Source organism: Callionymus lyra, chromosome 10 (assembly GCF_982586985.1).
Source record: "Callionymus lyra chromosome 10, fCalLyr1.hap1.1, whole genome shotgun sequence".
NCBI lineage: Eukaryota > Metazoa > Chordata > Actinopteri > Syngnathiformes > Callionymidae > Callionymus > Callionymus lyra.
In genome coordinates this window covers 25,754,375-25,778,035 of record NC_141827.1, presented here as the reverse complement: position 1 = coordinate 25,778,035, position 23,661 = coordinate 25,754,375, and the positions used below count along the sequence as shown (strand labels likewise).

Here is a 23,661-nt window from a genome sequence, read left to right as displayed (position 1 = left end):
TTGCATAAATGTTATTAATCATTAAATATATGATTTAAGAGAATTTAGAAAAAATTATAAAAGTATAAAGAAATTAATAAATCTATGTTTTAATTAAGTTTTTATCATTTATTCTGTGTTATTTTACTGCAACTTTTATTTTTATTATGTGACATCTAGAAACTAATTTGAGTTTAATTTTTCACAGTTGAAATTGCTCAAACTCTATTATTGACAAGCCTTTAGTAAAAGGCCATGGGACATGATGGGCCTTAAACGACAATACCATGGCTGCCCATGGCCCACGGGCCTCTGGTTCCCGGTTTTTAAAATGTATCAAAAGCTTGTCTTTATATTTCTCTTCACATCGTTTTCATCTTTAAAACCTTCTGTCTACACAGCAAATGTCTGACCTGGACACGAAGATCCAAGAGAAGGCCAGGCACGTGGACATGGACATCTGCAGGCGGATCGACATCACGGCCAAACTGTGCGACGTGGCGCAACAGCGGAACTCGGAGGACATGTCCAAGATGTTCATGAGCCCGGTCCGGGCGCTGCCGGAACGGGTCGGTACCAAGTTCAAGCTGTGGGGATGAAATCTGAGACGACGAATATTAGCAACGCCGTTTAATTTCAGATCTTTAAAGAGCGCCTAATGTGAAAACCCAACTCTCCTGACTTATTCACATGTTGTAAATGTTGAAGTCTTCCTCTTCAAAATGCAGTAGGTCATTCATCATGATGTTGCTCCGTTTTGAAGTTATTACTTAATAAAGTTCTCTCCCGTCTGAAATCTCGCCAAATGAGATCACGGTTTAAATTAAACATTCCGACATCACTCTGGTGGAGGTGTCCTCCCCTAGAAGTCCTTAATCAGTTAAGTACCTACATGTTAATCGTGAAACAAAATAAATATTTATGTAAACATGGTGAGAGTTACTTCTGCCTTTAGGTGTTTTTGTAATGTGTACATTAAGCAGGAAACCTTATTATTCGTTTTTAATGTACAAACGGGAGTTTCAGGAGTGAGATTGAAATTTACGTGAGTCCTTGAATGGACGTGGGCGTGGTTTGGACGAGATATCTTCTCAGCCAGAACTGAGCATTTTAAGTGGACGGGGCTTAAGCGTATTTTCTAATGTAAATATCTTTATTAAATGAGAGTTTTGTGCAAAAAGAAACATACTGATGAATATAATAGAGGTCCTAGAACAATTTAAGACACACAGGACATTAGGTGCCCTTTATAATATTCTGAACTGCAGAGAATAGATTAAAAAAAAAAAAAAATTATAGGAGACAAACCTCTCTTTTGTTTGTTTACCGTCTTAAAAGTGGCAAAACTCGATGGTTTACTTAGTGAAACATGCTTTAAAGAACACTTTGCTTCTTGCAACAGACCACCATGACCTGCTGCAGAAAGAAAGAGCGAAAGCCGGCGTCAGACGAGGAGAGCCTGGAGATGGACGCAGAGCCCAGTCCGGCGGAGGAGGAGGTCCCTGCCACGGTCAACATCACCGACGAGATGAAGCGTATGCTCAATCAGCTGTAAGCAAAAGTGTCCACTCACTCTCAACCAACGTCCTCAATGAACCGTGACGTGCACTTATGTGCGACTCTGTCAGCCTCTTGTGTCCACAGAGGGTACTGCATCCAGCACATCTCGCTTCCATCCTAAAAATCATTACTCATTTTCTATTAACAAATACTTTTCATCTTCTGCTTTGGAAAGACTAAACACACTGAGCGTCTGTGTGTCCGTCTGCGACTCCGGTGACCTTGGTCTTCCCTCTTGTCCTCTGTTCCTCGCAGACATGGCTCAGATAACTCCTTTGTTGCCAGGCGGGAGACTTTTGAGATCGACGACGACTGCGACAGCCTGACGTGGGAGGAGAACGAGGAGACCCTGCTGTTGTGGGAGGACTTCACCAACTACAACTTGCCACCGGGCGCCATCGCCGCGGCGGCGTGCGCCAACGGCTGCGACGGCGCCGTAGAAGCCACCGAACCCGTGAGTCTCGTCTGAAAGGTGTATCGCGGTGAGGTTGAACATGTGACCGATTGACCCTTTGACCTCAGGAGTCGCAGGACGGAAGCCTGGGAAGCCTCATCGATGAAACGGAGTCTCTGTTCAAGAACAGAGAGCAGGAGTACCAGGAGACCATCGGGCAGATCGAGGTATGCAGTCGAGTCTATTTTCACTGTCCGTGGTTAGAGTTAAAACACATTTAAAACATGTTTTTTTGGGCCAACATTCAAGTAAAACCAGCTCTATAAAAGCAATACATCAGGTAAACATCTTACAGCTAGCATGCTAACATTCAACAATTTTCAATCTATTAAGCTAAATTAAATATTATAAGATGATTTCTTAACAGATATTTTGAGTTAAACGAAAAGCTTGCAAGACCAAAACACAGATAATCAGCCAAGATTACTTCAGGGTAAACCGTTTGGTTGATTTTCTTACTCAAGTAAATTAACTTGTTTGTCTTATATATTCAATCAAACATTTACGTCCAAAAACAGTTACTCAGTATACTCAGTACTAGGGCAGGTACGTCAAACTCAGGAGGGACCAAGAATGAACAGGTGAGAGACCGATTAGCATTATAGCCTTTTCTCACTTTTGTGATTGTTGGGCTAAAATGCTACATAACCAACACATTTTATTAATTAAGTGGTTTCAGCAACAACTTGTGGACTTAGGGAAAATTTAGATTATATACAAAAAAACGTGTATTTCGTAAAAAAAATAGACTGGCTGTAAGCGAAATACTAACCCAACTAAAATAGGACTGTTTAGCTAAGTTAATAGTCTTCTACTCTTATGTTTTTTAAATGCTAAAATACAAGGTTATTTCAAGGCAGGTGAAACAAACTCAAGGATAAATTGCTAAAACTGGCCATCAGGTAAAAGACAGTCACTACTTTCATGACAAAAGTTCATCGAAGATACCAATTGGAATTATCTTCAAGGACTTTTTAAAATGTTAAAATACTAGCATACCTGAATTGTAATGGAGTCCAATTTAATGTTGAGTTTCCATCAAGCGGTACATAGCTCAGTCTAAGGACAGGTCCAATCCTTGAGGTGGGCGGTCACATAGCGATGCTGCACCATTTCATGACGTCAACAATGGCGTCTAAAGCAAAGTCATTGGGGTTCCTGGTTAGGGATTTTGAGGTGTAAGAGATGCTCACACAGCCTCATTCATTTCACAGGTATCACAACTTTTGTCAGTTGAAACACACTTAATAACTCCCCGAGACAAAGCTACTTTGTAGTTTATCCTAGCTTAGGATCTGAGGCACATGTGTTGTTCTCAGTATTATCTTGATCTTTGAAGTATGTACTGTTTTGAGTATTGTTTTGATTGTTAAAGCGCTTTGTGACCCTGGTCTCGAAAAGCGCTATATAAATATATATTACTTACTTACTTACTTACTTACATTCCGATGAATCCCCCTTTCTCCTCTTCTGTGGTCCAGATGGAGCTCGCGACAGCCAAGAGCGACATGAACCGCCACCTTCACGAGTACATGGAGATGTGCAGCATGAAGAGGGGCCTGGATGTGCAGATGGAGACGTGCCGGCGGATGATCAAAGGCGGCCGCAACTCTCCTTCCATCAGCTCGGTGGCCAGCAGTGACTCAGGGAACACCGACGAAATCCAGGACGAGATTTCGGACAAAGATGCAGAGACTGAACTCCCCGCTAGTTGATAAAGGGGGACGTCCCGGGGTCAAGTGTGCGTAGCTCTCCACGGATTGAATGGGGAAGTCCTGGTGCTTTTATAAAAAACAGTTAGTAGGGGCGCAGGGGTGTCAGGGTGCTGCTGTGCTCTCTTCCTCACAAGCCGTTTATATTTTTAGAGAAATTCAACTGGAACTTTCAACTGTTATCGAAGTTCAAAGTTGGATTCACAAGTGACTTCGGGAGCACAGCATCTGTTTCTACGTCTATGCAACTGAGCTGGCCTTGTATTTGGACCGTTTCTTTTTCTTCCAACGATTAGCCTTTCAAAAGCAAAAGCAGGTTTTTTCTACCTTACGTTTTAAGATGTTATTTTGTCTACTCAAGCGTGTGTCATGTTTGTCACTAACGGGTGAAAACTGGAACTCGAATGAGGAACCCCCCGACTCTGCCTTGTGATAGCTGCTGCTCAAATGTTTATTTACCGACCCGGCAAGCTCAGTTTTTTTACCTTCTGCAGGCAAAAACATGTGTCCATCCTCGCAATATTCATGGCATTTTTGGGACGGACGGAAACTGAATGTTCTTAAAGAATATTTCGCAGTTTCAAGTTATTTCTATTTCCCCTATATAGCTCAAACACTTTTCATTTTTGTACTGTTCACATCATTGTTCAAATCATCCTCCAGATCATCCAAGTAAACCCAGGACTAGTGAAAAACATTGGAGCTTTCTCGACCAATTTCACCATTTTGGAATACAAGAGTCCAATCATCAAAGGAAAAGTGACCAAGTCAAGCCCAAGTTTGAAAGGGTCATAAAGGGTACCTAGCCGCCGCACACTTAAAGTCTTGGTACTTTTTTATTTTATTTCTTGACTTCTACGCATCGCTAAGCTGTCCCCGACTAACAACTGTCTCGGCTGAGGCAGTAAAAGCAAACATTAAAGTGGGCGCTGTCACAGAACGAGTTTGGCTTCGCTGATGTAAGGACACAAATGTCTTCGTTTACAGGTTTAGTAGCCCTTATTCCCAGGGAAATACCCACTACATACCCAAAGCAACAAAGTCAAATATAAATTTATGAAGTTTAGGAAAACAAACTGGTTCCCACGTAACTTCAAAGACCAACATGAGAGAATAGAAAGCACACCGCTGCACCAAAATTCTGCGGTAACCAAGACTCCTGTAGGAGTTGCCGAAATGAATTAAAAAAATAAAATAAATGAACTTGCCGTGAACTGAATAATTCTTTACAGTAGCCAACACCACTATAGGCAGTAGTCAAAGGACGATCATCTCTTCTTCAATTGGGCGTATCAAAGAAGTAGTGATGGGCTGATGAAGCTTCATGAAGCAGTGTCATGTTGTTCAGAGGTCAGTAGGTGGCGCGGTTTAAAAATGATGTGATGTTTCATAAGAACACTAGCTCAAAACAAAGGAATATAGTGCGAGGACCGCCATCTAGTGGGCTCTGAAAATAATTTCTCTGCTTCATGAAGCTTCACAGGACCATCACTACAAAGAAGTTCGTAGCAATGTTTGTGGTGAATGTGGAAATAGGAGAAAAGCCATAAAATCCCTTTTATTGCTCAAGTGCTGAGGTTAGAACACACACCAATCAGTAACTAAGCAATTTATATCAAGTCCAAACTGTGGTACCCAGTAATTTTTTGTGGCCTTAGGTAGAAACTATCCGACCTGCCATGCTTCTCCAAATCCTGGCTCAGATTCTGTTTTTTTCTCTCACAACAAGCAGATATTATAAACCTTTGTAACGTAACCTTGCAATTTCCTGAAAACATGTCAAGACTGTGAATGAAAATGTTGGTCGATCATGTTCAAATCTTGGCAGTTTTGGTTATCTGGTTTGACACCGAGAGCATACCACTACCACATAACAGTGCCCAACTGTCCACACAACAGTCAAAAATCGGCTTGAACTGTAGTGATGATGGTATAACAACTTGATGTGACTTTTGGAAATGAGGGTGCAAAGAAAGAAGTGAAAGATTATTTTATCTGTAGCAACTTTAACAACCCATTCGTCAACACTGTTAACCATACAAGTCTCAGTCAGTGTGTGGAATAATCCGACCTGCTTCAGGGTAGCATTGTAAGAAATCCCAGTCGTTTCTGACTCAGTTCAACAATCCAACAGCCATATTGTGAACATCTTAACCAAACCAAAGGAAGTTTTCCACCCAAGCATTTTTAATCTTATCCGTTTTCTTCCCTTACTTGACGACTATTCCAGAGGCCTTTTGTTCATCTATCAAGTGTCCCTCTTTGCTTTTCTATTCTAAAAAGAGCATTTTCTAGTCCCCAGATTGTATTTTAATGTCTGCTTTAAAACAAGGCAAGTGCTTTTGAACAGGCAGAATGTCAAGAAATTAACAGCCTTTTTGTTTTTATAGCATGTTTGTACAAAAAAAGGGGCAGTGGTGGATCTTTTTTATACATTTTGAACAGTGTGGTTTTAACGTCGACGTCCGTCATGCGTGTTCGACTTGTTTTGACACATGCTCTGCTGTTGGTTTGTGTTTGCCTCCCTGTTGATGTTGAACCAGCCGTTTCCTCTGTTGGGATGATGACGACCACACTAACCAGCCTACCAAAGCTAGCGAGGCAGCGTCATAGCAGGACTGCGACTCACACTTCTCCAGTTCAAAACATCTTGATTATGGTGAAGAGTTTTTGCGTTTTTTTTTGTTTTCTTCTTAAACACACTCATCTGTAGAGTAGCCTTCGCCTCCTACTAACACCGTAGTAGCTCCTAATATCCAGGGATACACACCTGTTCACCACTGGAGATCTTTTAGCTTTACTGAACGTTTGTGCGGTAGACGAGCTCCAGGTGGAATGTTTCCTACCAAAAAGGCTTTTATACAGTTTTTTTATCAACCGTGCTCCATATGAACATCAGATCATGTGCGGAGCAGAAAGTGAAGCTGCTCACTTCCATGTTCAAGTCTACTGAGCTTTCTTTTGTTTTAACCCATGCTTTCAATGAATCCTGACTTGTATTTTTGGGATGATTATTTTTGTAACCATGCGAGTCTGGGGATGAATGTAATCAATAGAACTTGGGGCTAGCAAAAATAAAAAGGTGCATTGGACTCGTGTTTCTGGGGTTTTCCTGTTGTCTCTGAGCCAGTTGTTTTTTTGAAAAACTAATTTCAATTAAAATGTTAGAAGACTCTGATAATGGAACAAGAAACAGGTGATTAGATGTTGGTGGTGTTTCAAATTACCGTCTGGATCCTAGAACTATTTTAAGGATGACCACTTTTTTGTTAGAACAGCAGCACTTCTTTCTTTCCTACTAGGCACGTGTAGTTGTTCTGGTTGGTCTTCTACCGCCACCTGCTGTCTGATTGAGCTCATTAATTACATTTTAAATGCTTAAAAAATATACTTATTATATAAATGAGGGAATTATATTGTGTAAAAAATGTATTCATAATTATAAACAACAACATTGTATTGTGTATTGGTGAAGGGCGATCTTTCCAACAACATATGTTAAAATATATATTTTAATATATACATACTTTTTAGTAAAGAGAAAAAAATATATATATCTTGGGGTTTTTAATTGAAATCATCAACCGTGTCATTAAATATCTTTCTGTTTTCTTATTGACATTTAAAAAAAAAAATGAAATCAAAGGCAAAGAAAACATGTCAGGTGATGGTTCCTGATCAAGTGTGGCATTGATGTTTAATGTCTTTCGTGGTGAAGAAAAAAGCTGAGCAAAAAGACTCCCGTCAATAAGAGGTAAAAAATAATATTCTGCTTTTTTTTTTTATTTATCTGCGGAGACCAACAGTAGATCAACTGTTACTCCGGCCTCAAGGAGGATTCTGCTTTTTACTTTTTTGGGCCTCTTCTTGACATTAAACATCAGCCACAGCTTTCTTGCTTTTCTCAGACACATCTTTTTCCAAATCATCTGTACTGGCAAGTTCACCATACATTATGCAATAAAACCAACGGAAAAGAACATCTTCATCTCAATTGAGCGGCGACAGGTCAATTGTTTCGAGCCATACCAAGAAAATCTCAGTTAAATCTCAGTAGAAAGAATTGAAATAAAAAAAACAAACAGTGTTAAAGCCATTTTAGTCAATGAAGGTGGTACAGATTTTATTGCGATACACAAGCCATTTCTATTAAAAAATACATTTTAAAATTACATTAAAAACGTCATGACTTTTCAAGTTCAGCTTCATTGTTCCAGTCCAGGTTCTTGCTCAAAAATGTTTATTTACAACACGTCGCTATATCTTCTTTATGTTTGTTGCCGTCGTTTCTTTTACAGTTTTTAAATTCATTCAATTCATAAAAATGACAAACGTATCCAGTAAATTGATTTTAAACCTCAAAAATTGATTTTATTAATTACAAGTAGAGTGTTTTATTTAATTATTAAATCATGTTTATCTATAACATGGTTAAAATCAAGTAATAATATTTGTGCCTTGAGATAAACGTTACAATGAATATGGAATAAAAAATAGGTCCTTATGCTTTTTTAAAAATCTTCCTACGTCTCCAAGTGTGATGATTTTAGATTGAGGCTTCATCCTTCTACCTCGAGGAACAACATCCTTTTAGCCACCCTCTGCTCACCGTATTTCTCTCGCAGCTTGTTTCTTGCCTCTGGATCGGCTGACAGGAGAAATCGGTCGTCGGTTCTGGTCCAGAAAGGTTGAGCAAGTGTGCAGGAGACCGAGAGCAGACCAAGCGCTGCAGGAAAATCCCCACTCGTTTGCAGCAGGGCTTTTGTGACGCTTACTAGGTCCTGGATGCATAAACAACAACATACTGTTAGTCAAAGATTTATGAAAGTTTGTCAGGGCCATCTGAATTTTGAAAGGTTGAGTTTATCAAATATATAAACTTTTAAAAAAATTAAATTACTTTTTTCTAAGCATTGATTTTTAAATTATTAATGAAATAATTTCAGATTGAAAAGTTGAATTTGTTTTTAATTTAATTAATTAATTTTACTATTTGTATATTAAAAGGTTGATTTTGTTTTTATAATTTACTTTTTATAATTTAATTTTTAAAAATAAAATATTTCCAAAATAGATTCATTTGTTTTAGACAGAGTTTGATATAATTTTCTTTATTTAAAAGGATACGAATTAAAATGTAATTCAGAAAGTTTTTTAATTATTGGAATAAGGATATCAAACTCTTCAAAATATTCTAGTTTTAAACTTCAATCAAAAAAGTTAATACATTTTCAAATAAAATTCTTCCAGAAAATAGGTTAAATCTTTAAAAAACAACATTTAAATAAAAAATATTACAGTTTTAACATGAGAGATGATAAGTTCAACCATTCAATATTTTGATGGAACTACCAGTCAGATCACCAGAGGAGAAAACTTACGCGTCCGGACACCTTCATGAGCTCTCTGATCCGCTCTATATCTTCATCTAACTGGACCTGGGTCAGTACGAGTGCTTCATCCAGGTTCTGTTCTGGGTCGGCTGCATTACTGGGACCGTTTGCCTGTGAGTTTTCTACCTGAGTTTCAAAAATGAACAGGTGAGCCTTGGAGGTCGCCAGGACCGGCTCAATGGCTGCACTGGTCTCTGGTCGAGTGGGGGGACCACAGAGGGTCGAGTCCTCCTGGTGAGTCGGCCCTGGTTTAGGGTCTGGATGAGTCCCGGCTTGATCTGTGGAGGTGGTGGGCCTCTCGATGGGTGGGGGTTGAATCACGTCAACCTCCTGACGAGGCTCAATCACGGCGACTTCCTGTCGAGGCTCAATCGCGGCCACTTCCGGTCGAGGCTCAATCGCGGCCACTTCCTGTCGAGGCTCAATCGCGGCGACTTCTTGTCGAGGCTCAATCGTGGCGACTTCTTGTCGAGGCTCAATCGCGGCGACTTCTTGTCGAGGCTCAATCGCGGCGACTTCTTGTCGAGGCTCAATTGCGGCCACTTCCTGTCGAGGCTCAATCGCGGCCACTTCTTGTCGAGGCTCAATCGCGGCCACTTCTTGTCGAGGCTCAATCGCGGCCACTTCTTGTCGAGGCTCAATCGCGGCCACTTCTTGTCGAGGCTCAATCGCGGCCACTTCTTGTCGAGGCTCAATCGCGGCGACTTCTCGTCGAGGCTCAGTCACAGCGACTTCTCGTCGAGGCTCAGTCACGGCATCTTCCTCCATGGACTGAAAGAACACAAACACCAACAATCGTCCAACTACGGTAAACTTACATATTTTGTCTTAAGAAAGCAAAAAAAAAAAAAATAGTTTACCTCCGTATCACTCTCCTGAAACTCCAGTGCAGCGAGCTGAATGATGCCCAGCTTCTCCGGCCCTTTCGTCTGCTCTTTGGTGTGTGGCGCTGGATCATTTTCTACTCAAGGAAAGGAGAATAAATTATATTTTCATTAACCAGATCATATATTTTCAGCACCTTGTTGAGATTCTTGATCCGGTCCACGGTCTTTACCAAGAGCTTCAGTTTCTATGGATGGACTCTCGCCCGTGTGTTTCTCAGGGGACTGCTCCGTCGGCCTGGGTTTGATCGGAGTGGAATTCTTTGGAGAACCGACGTCCGTCCGAGGGGACGTCTCTGAATCCGAGGACAGTGGCTTTTTCCGCTTTGCTTCGGGTGGCGTGGCATCCATGCCGAGGCGCCGCCTGGATGACCTCCGCAGCGGTTTGACCACACGCTTCGTGGGAGTGGAAGAGCACGGGGAAGGTTCGGGTGTCGGAGTCACGCGTCTGACCTCGAGGAGGGATTGTGAAGGCTCGGAACCTGGTTCTGCAGCATCAGCGGAACGTGCAGGGTTGTCTTGAGGTTCGTCTGGATTACACAGGACTCTCTCTTCTGATACTTCAGCTGCTTCTGGTGTTAGAAGAGAGATGGACTTCTGAGATGCTTCGTTTATAGAGGGTTTCTCATTGGCTGACACATCGATCTGAAGGAACAAGAGATTGTCAAATAACACAACACTTGAATTAAAGAGGTTGACATGGTTACAACTGGGGAGGACAGACATGAGGCCGGTGTGGAGAATTAAAAAAAACTGCGATACACTGGATATACCACAATATTTGTTCATGATACTGTATTGATGTTTAACAGCGCTGTATTGGATTTTTAGCACGCTTTAGCCAGCTATAATTTAGTAAATTGTGTTTAAAATAAAACAATTCATTATTTTATTTTATTCTATTATTTTCAATTAACATGCGAATATTCACAGCATTTGCTCGATTTTGCTAACAAACCACAGCTAAAGTAACATATAATCACTCGAGATCCTGGCGATTACTGAGGATGAGAGGATACAGTCGACTCAAGCTGCTTTTGAAGCTGATGTTTGGACATATTTTGGTTTTAAAACAAATAAAAGTAGTTACGACTTCGACTATAGTCATGTGGTCTGTAAATACCAGAGTCAAGTACTCGACAATACTACAAACATATCCTTGTTCTATACATATAATAACGATGAAAAAAGTTTATTCTAGCATCGTTATGTCATAGATCTTAAAAAATATTGTTTCTGGCTCCCTCATGTGTCAGAAAAATGAAATTGTAGTAACTGCAGTAAATGAGTTTGATGGTCATATGAAACTCAGACTCTGGTCGTCGACACAAAGTAAATAAAATTGCTCAAATAACAACTACAGAGACCTAATACAAGAGTAGTGATTAATCAATATTAAACTAATCATCAAACAACATTTAAAGAGAGAAAATAATATCAAATTACTACAACATGCTGCTTTAATATAATGTTTATATTTCACCTGCGTTCCATCTGAATCCTCTTCCTCGTCACTGGAGAGTTTCAAAGTGTATATTGTTGCGGTTTCAGCGTCCTTTAATGCAAAGAACAAGATTAATTAGGATTAAAACTACAATAAAAACCATACTAATACAATAAATAGTGTAATAGAATAATGAATATAGACCATAATCTTCTCAAAACACTTTTCTTCTTCTGCTGCTGCTGGAACTCTTCTCTATGCTTGTGTACTTTAAGCTCATTCATATCCTCAAGACATCTTCAAAATATAGGGTAAAAACGTTATATTGGAACGGATAATATGCGTTTAATTTATCTAGATTTGATTGATTGAAAGGCTAATTTAGTTGTTGTCTTTTGTAAAACCAGCAGCTTTACTGGCATTTGAAGACTTTATTTATTTTGGTGGATCCAAAAAAATCAGCGAACAGTACAAAAGAGATATTAATTAAAGGAAAATAATAGGAGCAGTATTAATTCTACGATTTTGCTGCCAACAGATTTGGTTAAATTTAACTTTGAATGACAAACAGATGTTAAACTGTGACCTGGTAGAACACTTTATCCATTTCTAAATCCAATTATCATCATTTAAAAAACAATGCTTATAAATACTTTTAAACATTTTTAATACTTACATTTCTATATTATATTTTCAAAAGGAAGTTTTTCCTCGCCAACACCATTATGTGATGTGATTTACTCATTGTTGAATTGCTGGGATCTGTTTTTCCTTTCTCCACTATAGTCTTATTTATACTGTAAAGTGTCTTGAGATAACTTTGTTATGATAAGACACTTTAAATAAAATTGAATTGAATTTCTATTTACAAAAATTACCAAATTACTATCTAGGTTAATTACCGGTGTCATGTCAGTAACTTTGGTCGCTTCCACTTCTTTTCCCATTTCCTCGTTTTCTGCCGCATGGCCACCTTTGGTAGGCATTTTCTTCAGTTCATATTTCAGTTGTTTTGAGATGTGACGAATGTAACGATCTTTCATGGACTGCCAGGTGTGGCTGGTTAAATTATCCTTCTCCATCTGTTGCCAGATCCGGTTCCCTCTGGTTTTAACACCTTTGAACTGTTGGACATATTCTGAAATTGCTGCGTCTTCCTCAGATGTGTACCTCATCCTTCCTGCAACAATCACACAAAACAGAGGGTTGAAACCAAAACCACTAAATCCGTACAGAAACACATTTGATGCAGCATATTTTAATAGGAATTGTTCACTTTGATCTATTCTTACAAATACCTTGAGGAGTTGAATATACGCTTGTGGAACTAGTTGACGGTTTGTTTTCTTCAGAGTTCAACCTGTAATCTTCTAAATATAGCTGTGCTTCTTTCTCCACACAGTCGTAAACGAAGTGCGTCGACACGTACCTGAAGAGAGGATGAGAATCTCAGGTGAAAAAAAACACTTGGATAGGAAGCTGTCAGAGATTTTTGACTGGACTAATTCATTGATTTGGAGACAAGTGTTGATCGTGTAGCATTCCCTGAAGCTGATACTGACAGCAGCCTCTTTTGACTGCAAGTACTGTAAGTAAGCAAGTCATTTTTATTTGTATAGTGCTTTTCCAGACCAGGGTCACAAAGCCCTTAAACAATCAAAACAATATTCAATAAAGTATATATTTTAAAGATCAAGATAAAACTGATAACATAACAGGAGTTCCAGAAAATCAAGGAAAAGCCTGAACAAATAGAAACGTCTTAAGATGTTTCTTAAAGGAGTCTGTAGACTCCATCAAGCTGTGTTTGAGAGAAGACAAAATAGTGAATTGACTCACTAAGAAAGATGTTTTTCTATTGCTTATTTTGTCTTAATCACCATTTGGCACTCTGCTGCATCAGCAACTTCCAAGAATAGACTGCAGCGGATAATCCGTCCTGCTGAGAAGGTGATTGGCAGCCCCATCGCTGCAGGAACTGACCGTCACGATCATAAATATTATTGAATTGAATTACATTTATTTTATTTTGCCTAATTTTGTATATGCAACTTTATGGTAATTACAATGTATACTATTCTATTTTAATGTATTGTATTTTATTAATCTCGTTTTATTTAATTTACATCATTTAATTATTTTATTTTATTCTGTACTGACACCACATGTCTGTGTTTACAACATTGCAAATATACATTTCTGATGCTTATGATTTCCTTTTACCAGGAGGAACATAAAAATGTTTAAGTGTATGTAAAAGCTCAGAGTGTGAAGTGGTGTCATTTGTAGTAAATTAAGAAAATATATATAATATATATATATATAATATCCACTTTTTTATTTGAAGGAGTGTGGAATGAAAAAAGGAATACATTACTCTTACTTCCATCAGAAACATACCAGTTTGAAGCGGTCTTTGGAATAGAGTCGCGTTCCTCAGGATCAAGCAGCAGGATTGTATTGGGCAGCTGTGTGTTGCTCAGCAGTCCTCCGCCTGCTATGATCAACGGTCGAAGCTTTTGTTTGGATGGACCGGGCCGTACGTAGAACTGCATTGGTACCCCTTCATCAGTGAAAAAAAGAACTGGAGAAATCTCCATTTCCGCTTGAACTTTTTTTTTCGCCGACATGGTTTAAAGTTTCACCTAGAAAATATGTTAATCTTATTGTTGTGGACAAGCAGAGGTTATACTTTTACTCCCTGTCTCTATTGTAGGTAGGTGTGTATTTGCCGCTTCACTTACTGATCGCTCATGAAGAATATCTAAGTTTTCAGAATGATCCAGTAACCGTGACACAAATCTCAGACAACATTGTCCAAGGTTTCATTCGACAAAACTCCTTGCAAAACATCTAAGGTGAGAAAAATGTTCATTGGAATCCATATAATAATATATGTTATACATTTGCCTGTAAGTTTGCCAAATTTATTTTTAGTTGACTGAGTCACACAGAGGATTTTTTTGGGTTTGATCGAGTCTGACCAGCCATGTTTACTGACATTACTGAAACTTCTAACGTTAATTTTATTAATTGAATCAATTAAAAATATACAATAACTGTGCTTTATGTTTACGTTAACTGTATATTCAAACAACTTATGGCGTTTTATAACTATGCTTATTTTGAAAGCCAAATTAATCGTTATTTCATTGATTTTTTTGTTTTTTATATGTTTGTTTAGCAAACTTTCCAACATTACCAAACATTTTAAAATCAGGTTAGTATTATGCAAGTTATGACATTTTGAAAGTCGCATTCAGGAAAAGGTCAAACCTTAATTTTGAACTCTTGACTTAGTATTAAGGAGGTTGAACAGAAATGTGTGTTGTTGTTTTTTTTACCGGTTTTAATAATACAATGAATTTATTATTTATCAATAACCGGAAAATTAAACTTATATCACTGGAATCGTCATTACAAGTCCGGGCTAATGCTACTGATTTCCTATATATAAATTAAGAATATCGAAGACTAATATGATGTTTAGTTGAAAGAAACAACAACGGTTGGACTCTCGCTAATATACATTATTGTTTTTAATATTTAAAAATGTAAAATAACTTTTGCAATCAATATAAATGCAATAGTTGTCTTCTAAACTCACCAGAGGTTTTAAATCACACTTTCCCGCTCCAAAAAAAAACAAAACAAAAACAAAAGCACAGTTCCGGGTTAGTTCTTCGTGTGTGATCAATTGTAGTCTCTCTTTTACAGTGAACTCACAGCGCCCCCACGTGGATGGTGATAAACGTTTCCTTGTGGATACGTTTTAAACAAATGACAAAATAAGTGTTTTGACGTTACTTAAAAAAAGAAAAGAAAAAATTAAATCTAATCTAATCTAATAATCATCGTCTGCAATAAAATCGAACAGGATAAAACATGTACGCGTATTTGTTTAGGTTAAATACCAGAACAAAAAAGTACACTCAAATAATTTCCAAAAGCATTTATTTAAATAAACATTAAATCACGATGGAAATAAAATAATAAAAACTTGTATCAAATGAATCTCATTCATTAAACCCCTATTTGATTTTTCTGGGAAAATTGTATTTTCGATTTTTATTTTATTACAAAAAAGTAACTGAAGGAAAATAAGAAATATTTTTTAACAACAATAATGGAAAAAAATACATCACACACTCGATCTAATACACACTTTTTTTAAGTAGACATCTCTTCTTCTGCAGAGTTCTGCTTCAATGTCCAGCATTCACTTCCATAAAGGAGAGCAGATTCCACGGTAGCATAGAAGAAGCTGAGTAGGACTTCTCGGTGGGGTTGGAGGTCCATTCACTGTAACCATAGCACAATCTGATTCCACTCTGCTCAAGAGCTCCAGCGCTTGCTCCATGAGGTCGGAGAACACAGAACTACAGTATTTACCCAAAGCTGAAAAATTGGAAGGCGCCGGTGGGACTGCGTACCTTACCTTCAGGGCCCACTGTTGCTCCCTGTTGTATGGCCGCTTTGTCTGGCTCCTCCCCCTTGACCTTACCGCCTTGGGTGACCCTACCAGGAGCTTAAGCCGCAGACGGCATTACTCTCCGGCTCACTGGAAAACTCGGGTTTCTCCACCACAAGGTGGTGATCCACGGAGAACAACGTAAGTAGACATATATAGATAAAAAACTGATTTAGAAGGTAAACCTGCTGAGATTCAAAAGCAGAAACACCTTTTTTCAATTGTTTCACCTTTGAATCAAAAGGCTTCTTTGAATTTCTGGAACACTTTTACATACATAATATTTATTGATTTTTTATTTTTTATTTCATTGTTTCTGTGTCTGTCAATAAAATAAATCAAAAACATAAAAATAAAAAAACATTTTGAGAAAAAATGTGTTGAAATTTGTCAATATTTTGTTCAATGAGAAAAATAAATAGCAAAATAAGCAGCATGTAACACAGTCCAGCATGAGAAATGATCAGATAAAAGAATAATTAAAGAAGAGCTTGTGTCTCCTGGCTTGAACAATATTTGTTTTATATTGACTGACAGATTATTCCTGACCCAGGAGACTAAGCAAACTATTTTCAAGGTTATTTAAAGACGTGATCGACGAGGCTGAAGTAGAAAATCAACAAAAATATTCACGACTCATCCATCCTGACTGTCAAAAGAGATGCTGGAGTTAAATATGTGACCTTTACATCACCGTCTAGATCTGGACTACTGTTGTTGGTTCACTCCCGCCGCTGAGCAAAAATTCATTTTAGTTTTAATCTTTTTCACAAGAGAAATAATAAAATGCTGCTCACAGTTTTTTATAAACTGTTTTGTGAAGTTATTCTGCCAACTTATGATATAATAATAATAATATTTATAGTAAAATATTGCGTCTAGCTTGTAAATATAAGACATCTCAATTTTATATTTAACTACATCTTGAGAGCGTTCTTAAAAAAGTTGTTTTAAAGTTTTGTTTTGTCACAGTGTTGTTGAATCCTCAGTACTCAGATAGCAAACATGGCCTTGACCTCATCTCTGGGACTGGATCCTCTCAGGATGAGCTCTCTTACCCCGTTCCTCCCCGTGGACGAACGCCGGCGCTGAAATCAGGAAGCAGTTCGCTTTGAAATACAGAGGGATCTTGTTTTGATTCCACTCTTGTGAAGCAGCAGAGAAACTTATGATAGTCCAGCGGGACATGGGTTTTTATAGAAACTGTGCAGAGCTCCGAGGGACATTTTCCAGTTATTGTCCTGTTGTGTAGTTTCTCATAAAACATGTTCTTATTCTTTACACAAAACTTTTGAATCTCAGCAGCTTCTAAAGACGATTGTCGATTCACTTTAGCCTATGTGTACATTCACTTTGACAGTATGTGTGTAGCTGTGCTTTCCAGGGTCTCCCTCAAAAGTTTGTTGTCGTCCAGTGAAAACGTTACATGCTAACAGTAAGCATACTAGCTACTACCATGTATTTCACTTTCTAGAAATATTATTGTGCAAAACTAAAACGTTGAATGCCCAAAAACACATTTTGTCAACAAAAAGTTATATATATTTTTTAGTAATTTGGATTTATTATTGTTTTTCTAAAATGTTCCTTTTTAAATTCAAGTTGATTTATTTCCTTTATTGTTGATTGATTAAACGCTAATAACTTAATGGAGTGTTTCTTATTATCAGACACTTGAGTGTATTGCTAATGATGTTAGCTTACTTTAGCTTGTTAGCTCACCTTGGCTTACTTTAGCGTATCCTGATTGTATCGTGTATGTTAAGTGCTTTCCAGAGTCTCCCTAACATTTAGTAAGTTGTTTTCCAGGGAAAACATTGCAATGCTAACTGTTAGCATACTAGCCTAACCATGTTTTTCAACGTTGAGTGCTTAAAAAAACATTTTGGCTTCAAACATCAAGTTATACTTTTTAAATGCAAGTTGAATTTATTTTTATTTTTTATAAAAATTCATCGCTCCGAACTTTATTGATTGTTTCTTATGATCAGACGCTTGATTGTATTAATAATGATGCTAGCTTACCTTAGCTCATCCTGATTATAATTGGTAAAGATAAGCTAAAGTAAGCTAGGCTAAGCTAACATCATTACCAATACAATCAAATGTCTAATAATAAGAAACACTTAATCATAATAAAAATCATTAATAATACAATCGATCATAAGATTTCCTGTTCCCCAGACATGACCATAGAACAGGGATCCTTGTGCTGAATACTCATATCCTCCTGTCCAGGGTGTCCTCTTCCTATTGCTAGATAGACGTACAGTAGATCTTTGATCGTAGCTTAATGTCATACTTTTTGCAAACAGAGTAACGCTTCGTATCTCTGGTTTGTTGATCGGAAATCTTTCCAGTGTGTCCCCCTGCTCCGGATGAAGTCTATATCAGAAGTCACACCTGGGGGGAATTTTTTAAGACTCCAAAACTTTCCCTTTTAAGATTCTCACGCGCTCTTTCCTTCCGTTGTCTCTCCACGTGATGCATGACAAAAGCGCTGGAACTGGGTCACCCGGACGTCAAATGATCGTGAAGTCATGGGAGGCGGAGCCATGACTCACTTCAAGAAATTCCGCCTCACAAAAGGAGCCGTCATTCCTGAAGAGGCGCAACAATACGGGCAGGTGGGCGGAAAGATCAGGTGATGACGACGTTGCTGTTGCGACACAACCACCTACCTGGAGTCGGTCTGGTGGAACCGACCATTCATAAAGTAGGTGGATATAGTCAACGGGTCACCAGCGATAAACGAGATAAACCAGACCCACATTAGCTTCAACCGTCCTTCGCACGCACGAGGAAAGAATACGTATTTCCTTTTTTTTCAGGAGTCATAAAAGCATTAGGAACATATCATCAGTCAAATAAAGTTACACAAACTTCATGGGTCAACTATCGTGACTGAGGATGACGGGAGGAGTCGAGAAAACAATCAACACAAAAAGATGGATCTACTCAAATTTACAGACCATCCCTCCTTTCTCTTGTTCCTCCAAGAAAAAGGATAAAAAACAAAAACAAAATGGCTCGGTGTAAATCTGCTTACTCGCCCCGTGGATACAAAATAACAAACTTCATTTGGCAGGCAAGTGGAGGAACCTTGGCAGAGTCGGGTCTTCTGAGACGCTCCGAGGCTCTGCTGACTCGACATAAAGAGCGTGTTTAATTACCATCATCGTGGACAGTCGGGGGCCAAGAGCCAAACCGGGACTTCAAGTTCAATCAAATGTTTTGTAACTTCTTCACGAAGCTGCTTTCTCACGTCCCCATTCTCCTCCCACGCACCTTTTCTATTTTAGAACTTAATTATATAAAGTTTATTGCATGAGTTAAATGGCCAGTCAAGACATGGAGATGTTCCTGTTTACATGGCGACCATTGATGGTATTGTTCAAGATGATATATGTCAGCAATTATAAGGAAACTAAAAAACCAATGGATTTTAACATAATGAGTCAACGTTTTACGACTTTTAACAAAATTCTGAATTTATTCCTTGAGTAATTCACTAGTGTATGGAAGTATAGCATCATCTATTTTGCTGGTCGTTGTCATAATAAAGTTGTAAGTGATGCGAGGCACCATCGAGAGCCTCCTGTCGAGCTGCATCACCCTGTGGTACGGCGCCTGCACCGTGTCCTGTCGCAAGACCCTGCAGCGCATCGTGAGAGTAGCTGAGAGGATCATTGGTGTCCCCCCCTCCTGGACATTTATAACACACACATCCCCATCAAGGCCATCAGGATCGCTGGTGACCCCCACTCACCCATCACACAACCTCTTCAGCCTAATGCCGTCAGGTCTTCATGCCAGAACCTCACTCTCACCTCCGCTTGCACTACCTGTGCCTTAACTTTGTTTTTTGTTGATATTCTGTTTATTAGTTGATTATTGAAGTATTGTTGATTATTTATCTCGTTTGTTGATTATTCATTTTTATTTATTCATTTTCTTGAAAGTTTTATTTGATGTCCTTTTTAACTGCCTCCTTAATGTTTTGCATCGTGGGTCTGAGAGAACTACAATTTCATTTATGCCTTATGTCTTGATACATGTATATTTGACAATAAAAGACCTTGAACCTTGAGGTTAACATTCAAGACTTTATTTTTGTTCATTAGCTTTGTTATTCTTTCTATTGTAACAAAAAAGAAATATGATAAACCTTAACCCCCCAAATATATAAAAATATATAAAAATAATTAATTAATTGCAAAACTAAAAGCAAAGAAAAGAAATGGTAAATAAGATAACTAATTATTATTTGCAAAGTGCCTTTCTCAGACCAAGGTCACAAAGAACTTAAACAATTAAAACTAATACACAGTTAAAATATATACTTAAAAAGGCCAAGACACATAAGACAAACACAGGAGTAACAGAAAAATTAAAAAAAGCCTGCACAAATAAAAATGTCTTAAGATGTTTCTTGAAGGAGTCAGTAGATCCATCAAATCAAAGATTGTTCCAAAGCTTAGGAGCAACAGCCTGGAAGGAATAGAAAATAGAAAGCATGTGTTCCAATAATGCAGTTGAAGGAAATCCACACACAGCGTTCAAAGTGTCTGTACAACTCTTCTTAAAACAACAGCGACACAAAGTGGCAAATCTCTTGTTTCCCTCTCGATAGCATCTGGAAACAGTCAAAAATCTTGACACATTTGGAGCAAGACTTGCAGAGCGTGCATCATTTATTCAAGACACAAGAGGAAAAACATTTTTATTTGACCATTTCTTAACGCAGAAAAACTCTCTTCACTCTTGGTATCCTTGAAAGATGTGGAACAAAATGTTTACCGCAAGAGCAGGATAAATGCCCTCAGAGTTCAGACAGCGGCGACATAGGAGGAAATTAATTCTGAATACGTTTTGCAGTGAAACCTGTGAGCAACCTTACACTGTATACATTGAAGTTTGATCCTACACAATCCCTTTACCACAAACATCATCAGATGTTTTATCACCCGGCTTATTTCCCCACAACTTTGCCTTATGAAATCAACCGTACAAAAAAAATTTACAAATAAAGAGAACACATTTTTGAGTGGACGATTTTCTCCTAATCTGATTTTTTTTTGGGATAATACTTAAAATATTGTTCCCAATGTGTTAGTTTCTGAATTCTGTATTTTTCTGTAACTGGGTAAATGATTGAAATGTAACACGATCATATTTTAAAAAGTTGAGTTATTTTTACTGTGTTATAGTTATTGCTTTACTTCCTTCACCCTCTCAATGTGTGTAGTTGTGTGAAGAAACAGTGGATGAGTGTTGTATCAGAAATCGGGAGCTCACGTTATCCAAGTATCTCCAACCTTTTTTTGCACCAAGGACCGGTTTAGCATCTGCAATATATTTCAAAACCCACTTTTAAATAATAATTGTAGAAATTAATCATAAAAAGTTTGTGTTTAACTCAGTTTCAGTAGTTTAAAGGGTTTATTATTTGAGTAAACTTGACTGAATAAGCAACTAGACGAGTCAAGAGTTTGACCTGCTCTAGTAGAAGAACTCACATTTCACCGATCCTTAAAACTCTTCACTGGCTTACAGTTTCTTTCAGGATCAACTATAAAATTCTGGTTCTTACTTTCAAATCTATTCATGGTCAGGCTCCTCCTTCCATCACTGATCTGGTCCAGCCTTACACCCCAGCTCGGGCTCTGAGGTCTGTGGATCAGAATCTACTGATGGTTCTTGAACACGGTTCAGGACCAGAGGAGAGAAATCCTTCCAGGCAGTTGCTCCTAAGCTTTGGAACAATCTTCCTCTCTCTCTGTGTTTGATGGATCTACTGACTCCTTCAAGAAACATCTTAAGACGTTTCTATTTGTTCAGGCTTTTCCTTGATTTTCTGGAACTCCTGTTGTGTTATCAGTTTTATCTTGACCTTTGAAGTATATACTTTATTGAATATTGTTTTGATTGTTTAAGCGCTTTGTGACCCTGGTCTGGAAAAATTTGCTATACAAATAAAAATTACTTACTTACTTAAATATAAGGTTTTTCCCACCGACCTGTGGGGCTTCATATCTGGGAACCTTGTCATAGCGACATGATGACCGAACACAACCAAACTTCCCCTCCATCATGTTTTCCATTAAAACAGTCCCAACTCTATCATCTGTACAGTCCCTCGAGAGCAAACTTGAACGTCACGTCACAACCTTCCATGGAGCCTGGATAATAATGAGCCATGTGTGGGCGACACATGCATCATACACCCTGTCATTTCTAAATATTCTCATTCATTCACTCTCCATTAGCTGATGACTTGCTCATGAGTCACTAGGGACCTGGATCCTTCACACTGGCCCCGAGCCACGAGACTGATGTCTATCTTCACTGAGAGAAATACTGTGATTTATGACTTTCAGGTTTCTTCCACTACATGAACGTGACCCGACCGACAGTTGATACATTTGTAAAAAATGATGTATTTCAAAACCTGCTGGAACAACTTACTGTTGCACCTCATGTGGAGATATAGCTGGAGAGGCTATATGGTTAAAAATGTATATTGATATACAACTGAAAGTCATGTTATAAAAAACATATTATAATATAATACATTATCATTATAAGAATACATGTTTAAAGTTGTAATATTGAACACAGAAAAAAACATGAATTACTTATTTAACTTACGTTAAAATGTTTTTTGTTTATTTTGTCGTTTGTTTTTTATTTGTTATCCATCTTATAAATGATCTATAGAAGAGGAAAATTAAATGAACGCAATGGGAATATATTTTTTAAAACATACATGTTAGAAAAACGCGTCGTCTTTTATTATTAATATTGTTTTTGGATTCATTTTTAACATTTTCGCACTTTTGATTCTACATTTATTTTTATTTTTTAGTCAATAGCTACATATGTTATTGTATGTTAAGTACATACACACATGCATGACGTTTTTGAGTATATATATTTTCAGTACTAAACATATATATTTGAAGGAAATATTTTTATTGTTAACAATTTTCAAATTCAATTTTTTTTTTTTTACTTTTCAAAGGTTTAAAAACACCATTTTCAACTCACTTTCCTATCCAATACTATATATATATATATATATATATATATATATATATATATATATATATATATATATATATATACAATCTTTTGTTATTCATATATTCATAATTATTTTTTTACTTTCAGGCTTTTTATTGTTTATGTTTGTTCCGGAAAAGAAAAATGAATTGAAAATGATTTAAAAACATACATTTATGTGGAGGAAAAATACATGTATAAAAAATGTTCCTACATATATGAAAGCATCTCAGTGTCTGTAAAACCACTAACAATCAAAACCTAAATAAAACATTGAAACACAAACTATTTTTTAATTATATTTAAACATGTTTCTTGAAATGATTAAAATAATGAATTAGAAACAGAATTAATTTAAATTCAATAATATTTTTTTAATAATTAAAAATACAGAGATTTTTAAACAGGAAACTTAAAGTATATTACTATCTCCCTTTTAACGGAACAAGTCTATCAAGACATTCAGATAGTTTTTCCTGAACATGTGATCTAAAAGCATCCATCTTGGACACTGAAGCTGAAAATAATCTTCAACTGCGTTCACCTCACGACCTGCTCGTCGACCAGACTTTGCTCAAGAGCTGCAGGTCACTGGAGTTGATGTGTTGCAATCACTGCGGCTGCTTTGGTAACTCATGCTGATGTAACGCTTATAAAACCCCGCGATCGCCACTCAATCCACCGATCAATTCACCGACG

General features: G+C 37.7%; 2 protein-coding genes across 4 annotated transcripts in view; one reads left to right on the top strand and one right to left on the bottom strand.

Moving 5' to 3' along the window:
• iffo2b (intermediate filament family orphan 2b) overlaps positions 1 to 6,797 on the top strand; it is a 32,935-nt gene extending 26,138 nt beyond the window's left edge. Inside the window, exons 4-8 of one of the 2 annotated variants that reach the window (XM_087800925.1) lie at positions 381 to 548; positions 1,382 to 1,530; positions 1,825 to 1,993; positions 2,062 to 2,160; positions 3,475 to 6,797. In XM_087800925.1, the coding sequence (XP_087657051.1) occupies positions 381 to 548; positions 1,382 to 1,530; positions 1,825 to 1,993; positions 2,062 to 2,160; positions 3,475 to 3,708 (819 nt within the window). In that variant the 3' untranslated portion in view covers positions 3,709 to 6,797. Of the gene's footprint in view, positions 1 to 380; positions 549 to 1,381; positions 1,531 to 1,794; positions 1,994 to 2,061; positions 2,161 to 3,474 lie in introns of both variants that reach the window. The other variant, XM_087800924.1, reaches the window with a different exon arrangement.
• A 1,016-nt stretch (positions 6,798 to 7,813) lies between these two features.
• terf2ip (telomeric repeat binding factor 2, interacting protein) lies at positions 7,814 to 15,296 on the bottom strand. Of its 2 annotated transcripts, none has more exons than XM_087800630.1 (9): positions 15,034 to 15,296; positions 13,827 to 14,071; positions 12,725 to 12,855; positions 12,329 to 12,606; positions 11,466 to 11,537; positions 10,120 to 10,627; positions 9,959 to 10,059; positions 9,087 to 9,869; positions 7,814 to 8,486 (listed from the first exon to the last, which is right to left on the bottom strand). In XM_087800630.1, the coding sequence occupies exons 2-9, from the start codon at positions 14,054 to 14,056 to the stop codon at positions 8,265 to 8,267; spliced, it is 2,325 nt and encodes a 774-aa protein (XP_087656756.1). In that variant the 5' UTR covers positions 14,057 to 14,071; positions 15,034 to 15,296; the 3' UTR covers positions 7,814 to 8,264. The 2 variants fall into 2 exon arrangements, with proteins under 2 accessions (XP_087656756.1, XP_087656757.1); XM_087800631.1 differs by having other exon boundaries at positions 9,087 to 9,842.
• Between the last annotated feature and the right edge of the window lie 8,365 nt (positions 15,297 to 23,661).

Excerpts from the sequence above, each read along its gene's own strand:
- terf2ip (XM_087800630.1), bottom strand. The coding sequence starts at position 14,056 with ATGTCGGCGAAAAAAAAAGTTCAAGCGGAAATGGAGATTTCTCCAGTT. Across the intron at positions 11,538-12,328 it reads AAGTTACTGACATGACACCG|GACGCTGAAACCGCAACAAT; the intron begins GTAATTAACCTA and ends TTTGCATTAAAG. Across the intron at positions 8,487-9,086 it reads TCATGAAGGTGTCCGGACGC|GACCTAGTAAGCGTCACAAA; the intron begins GTAAGTTTTCTC and ends TTATGCATCCAG.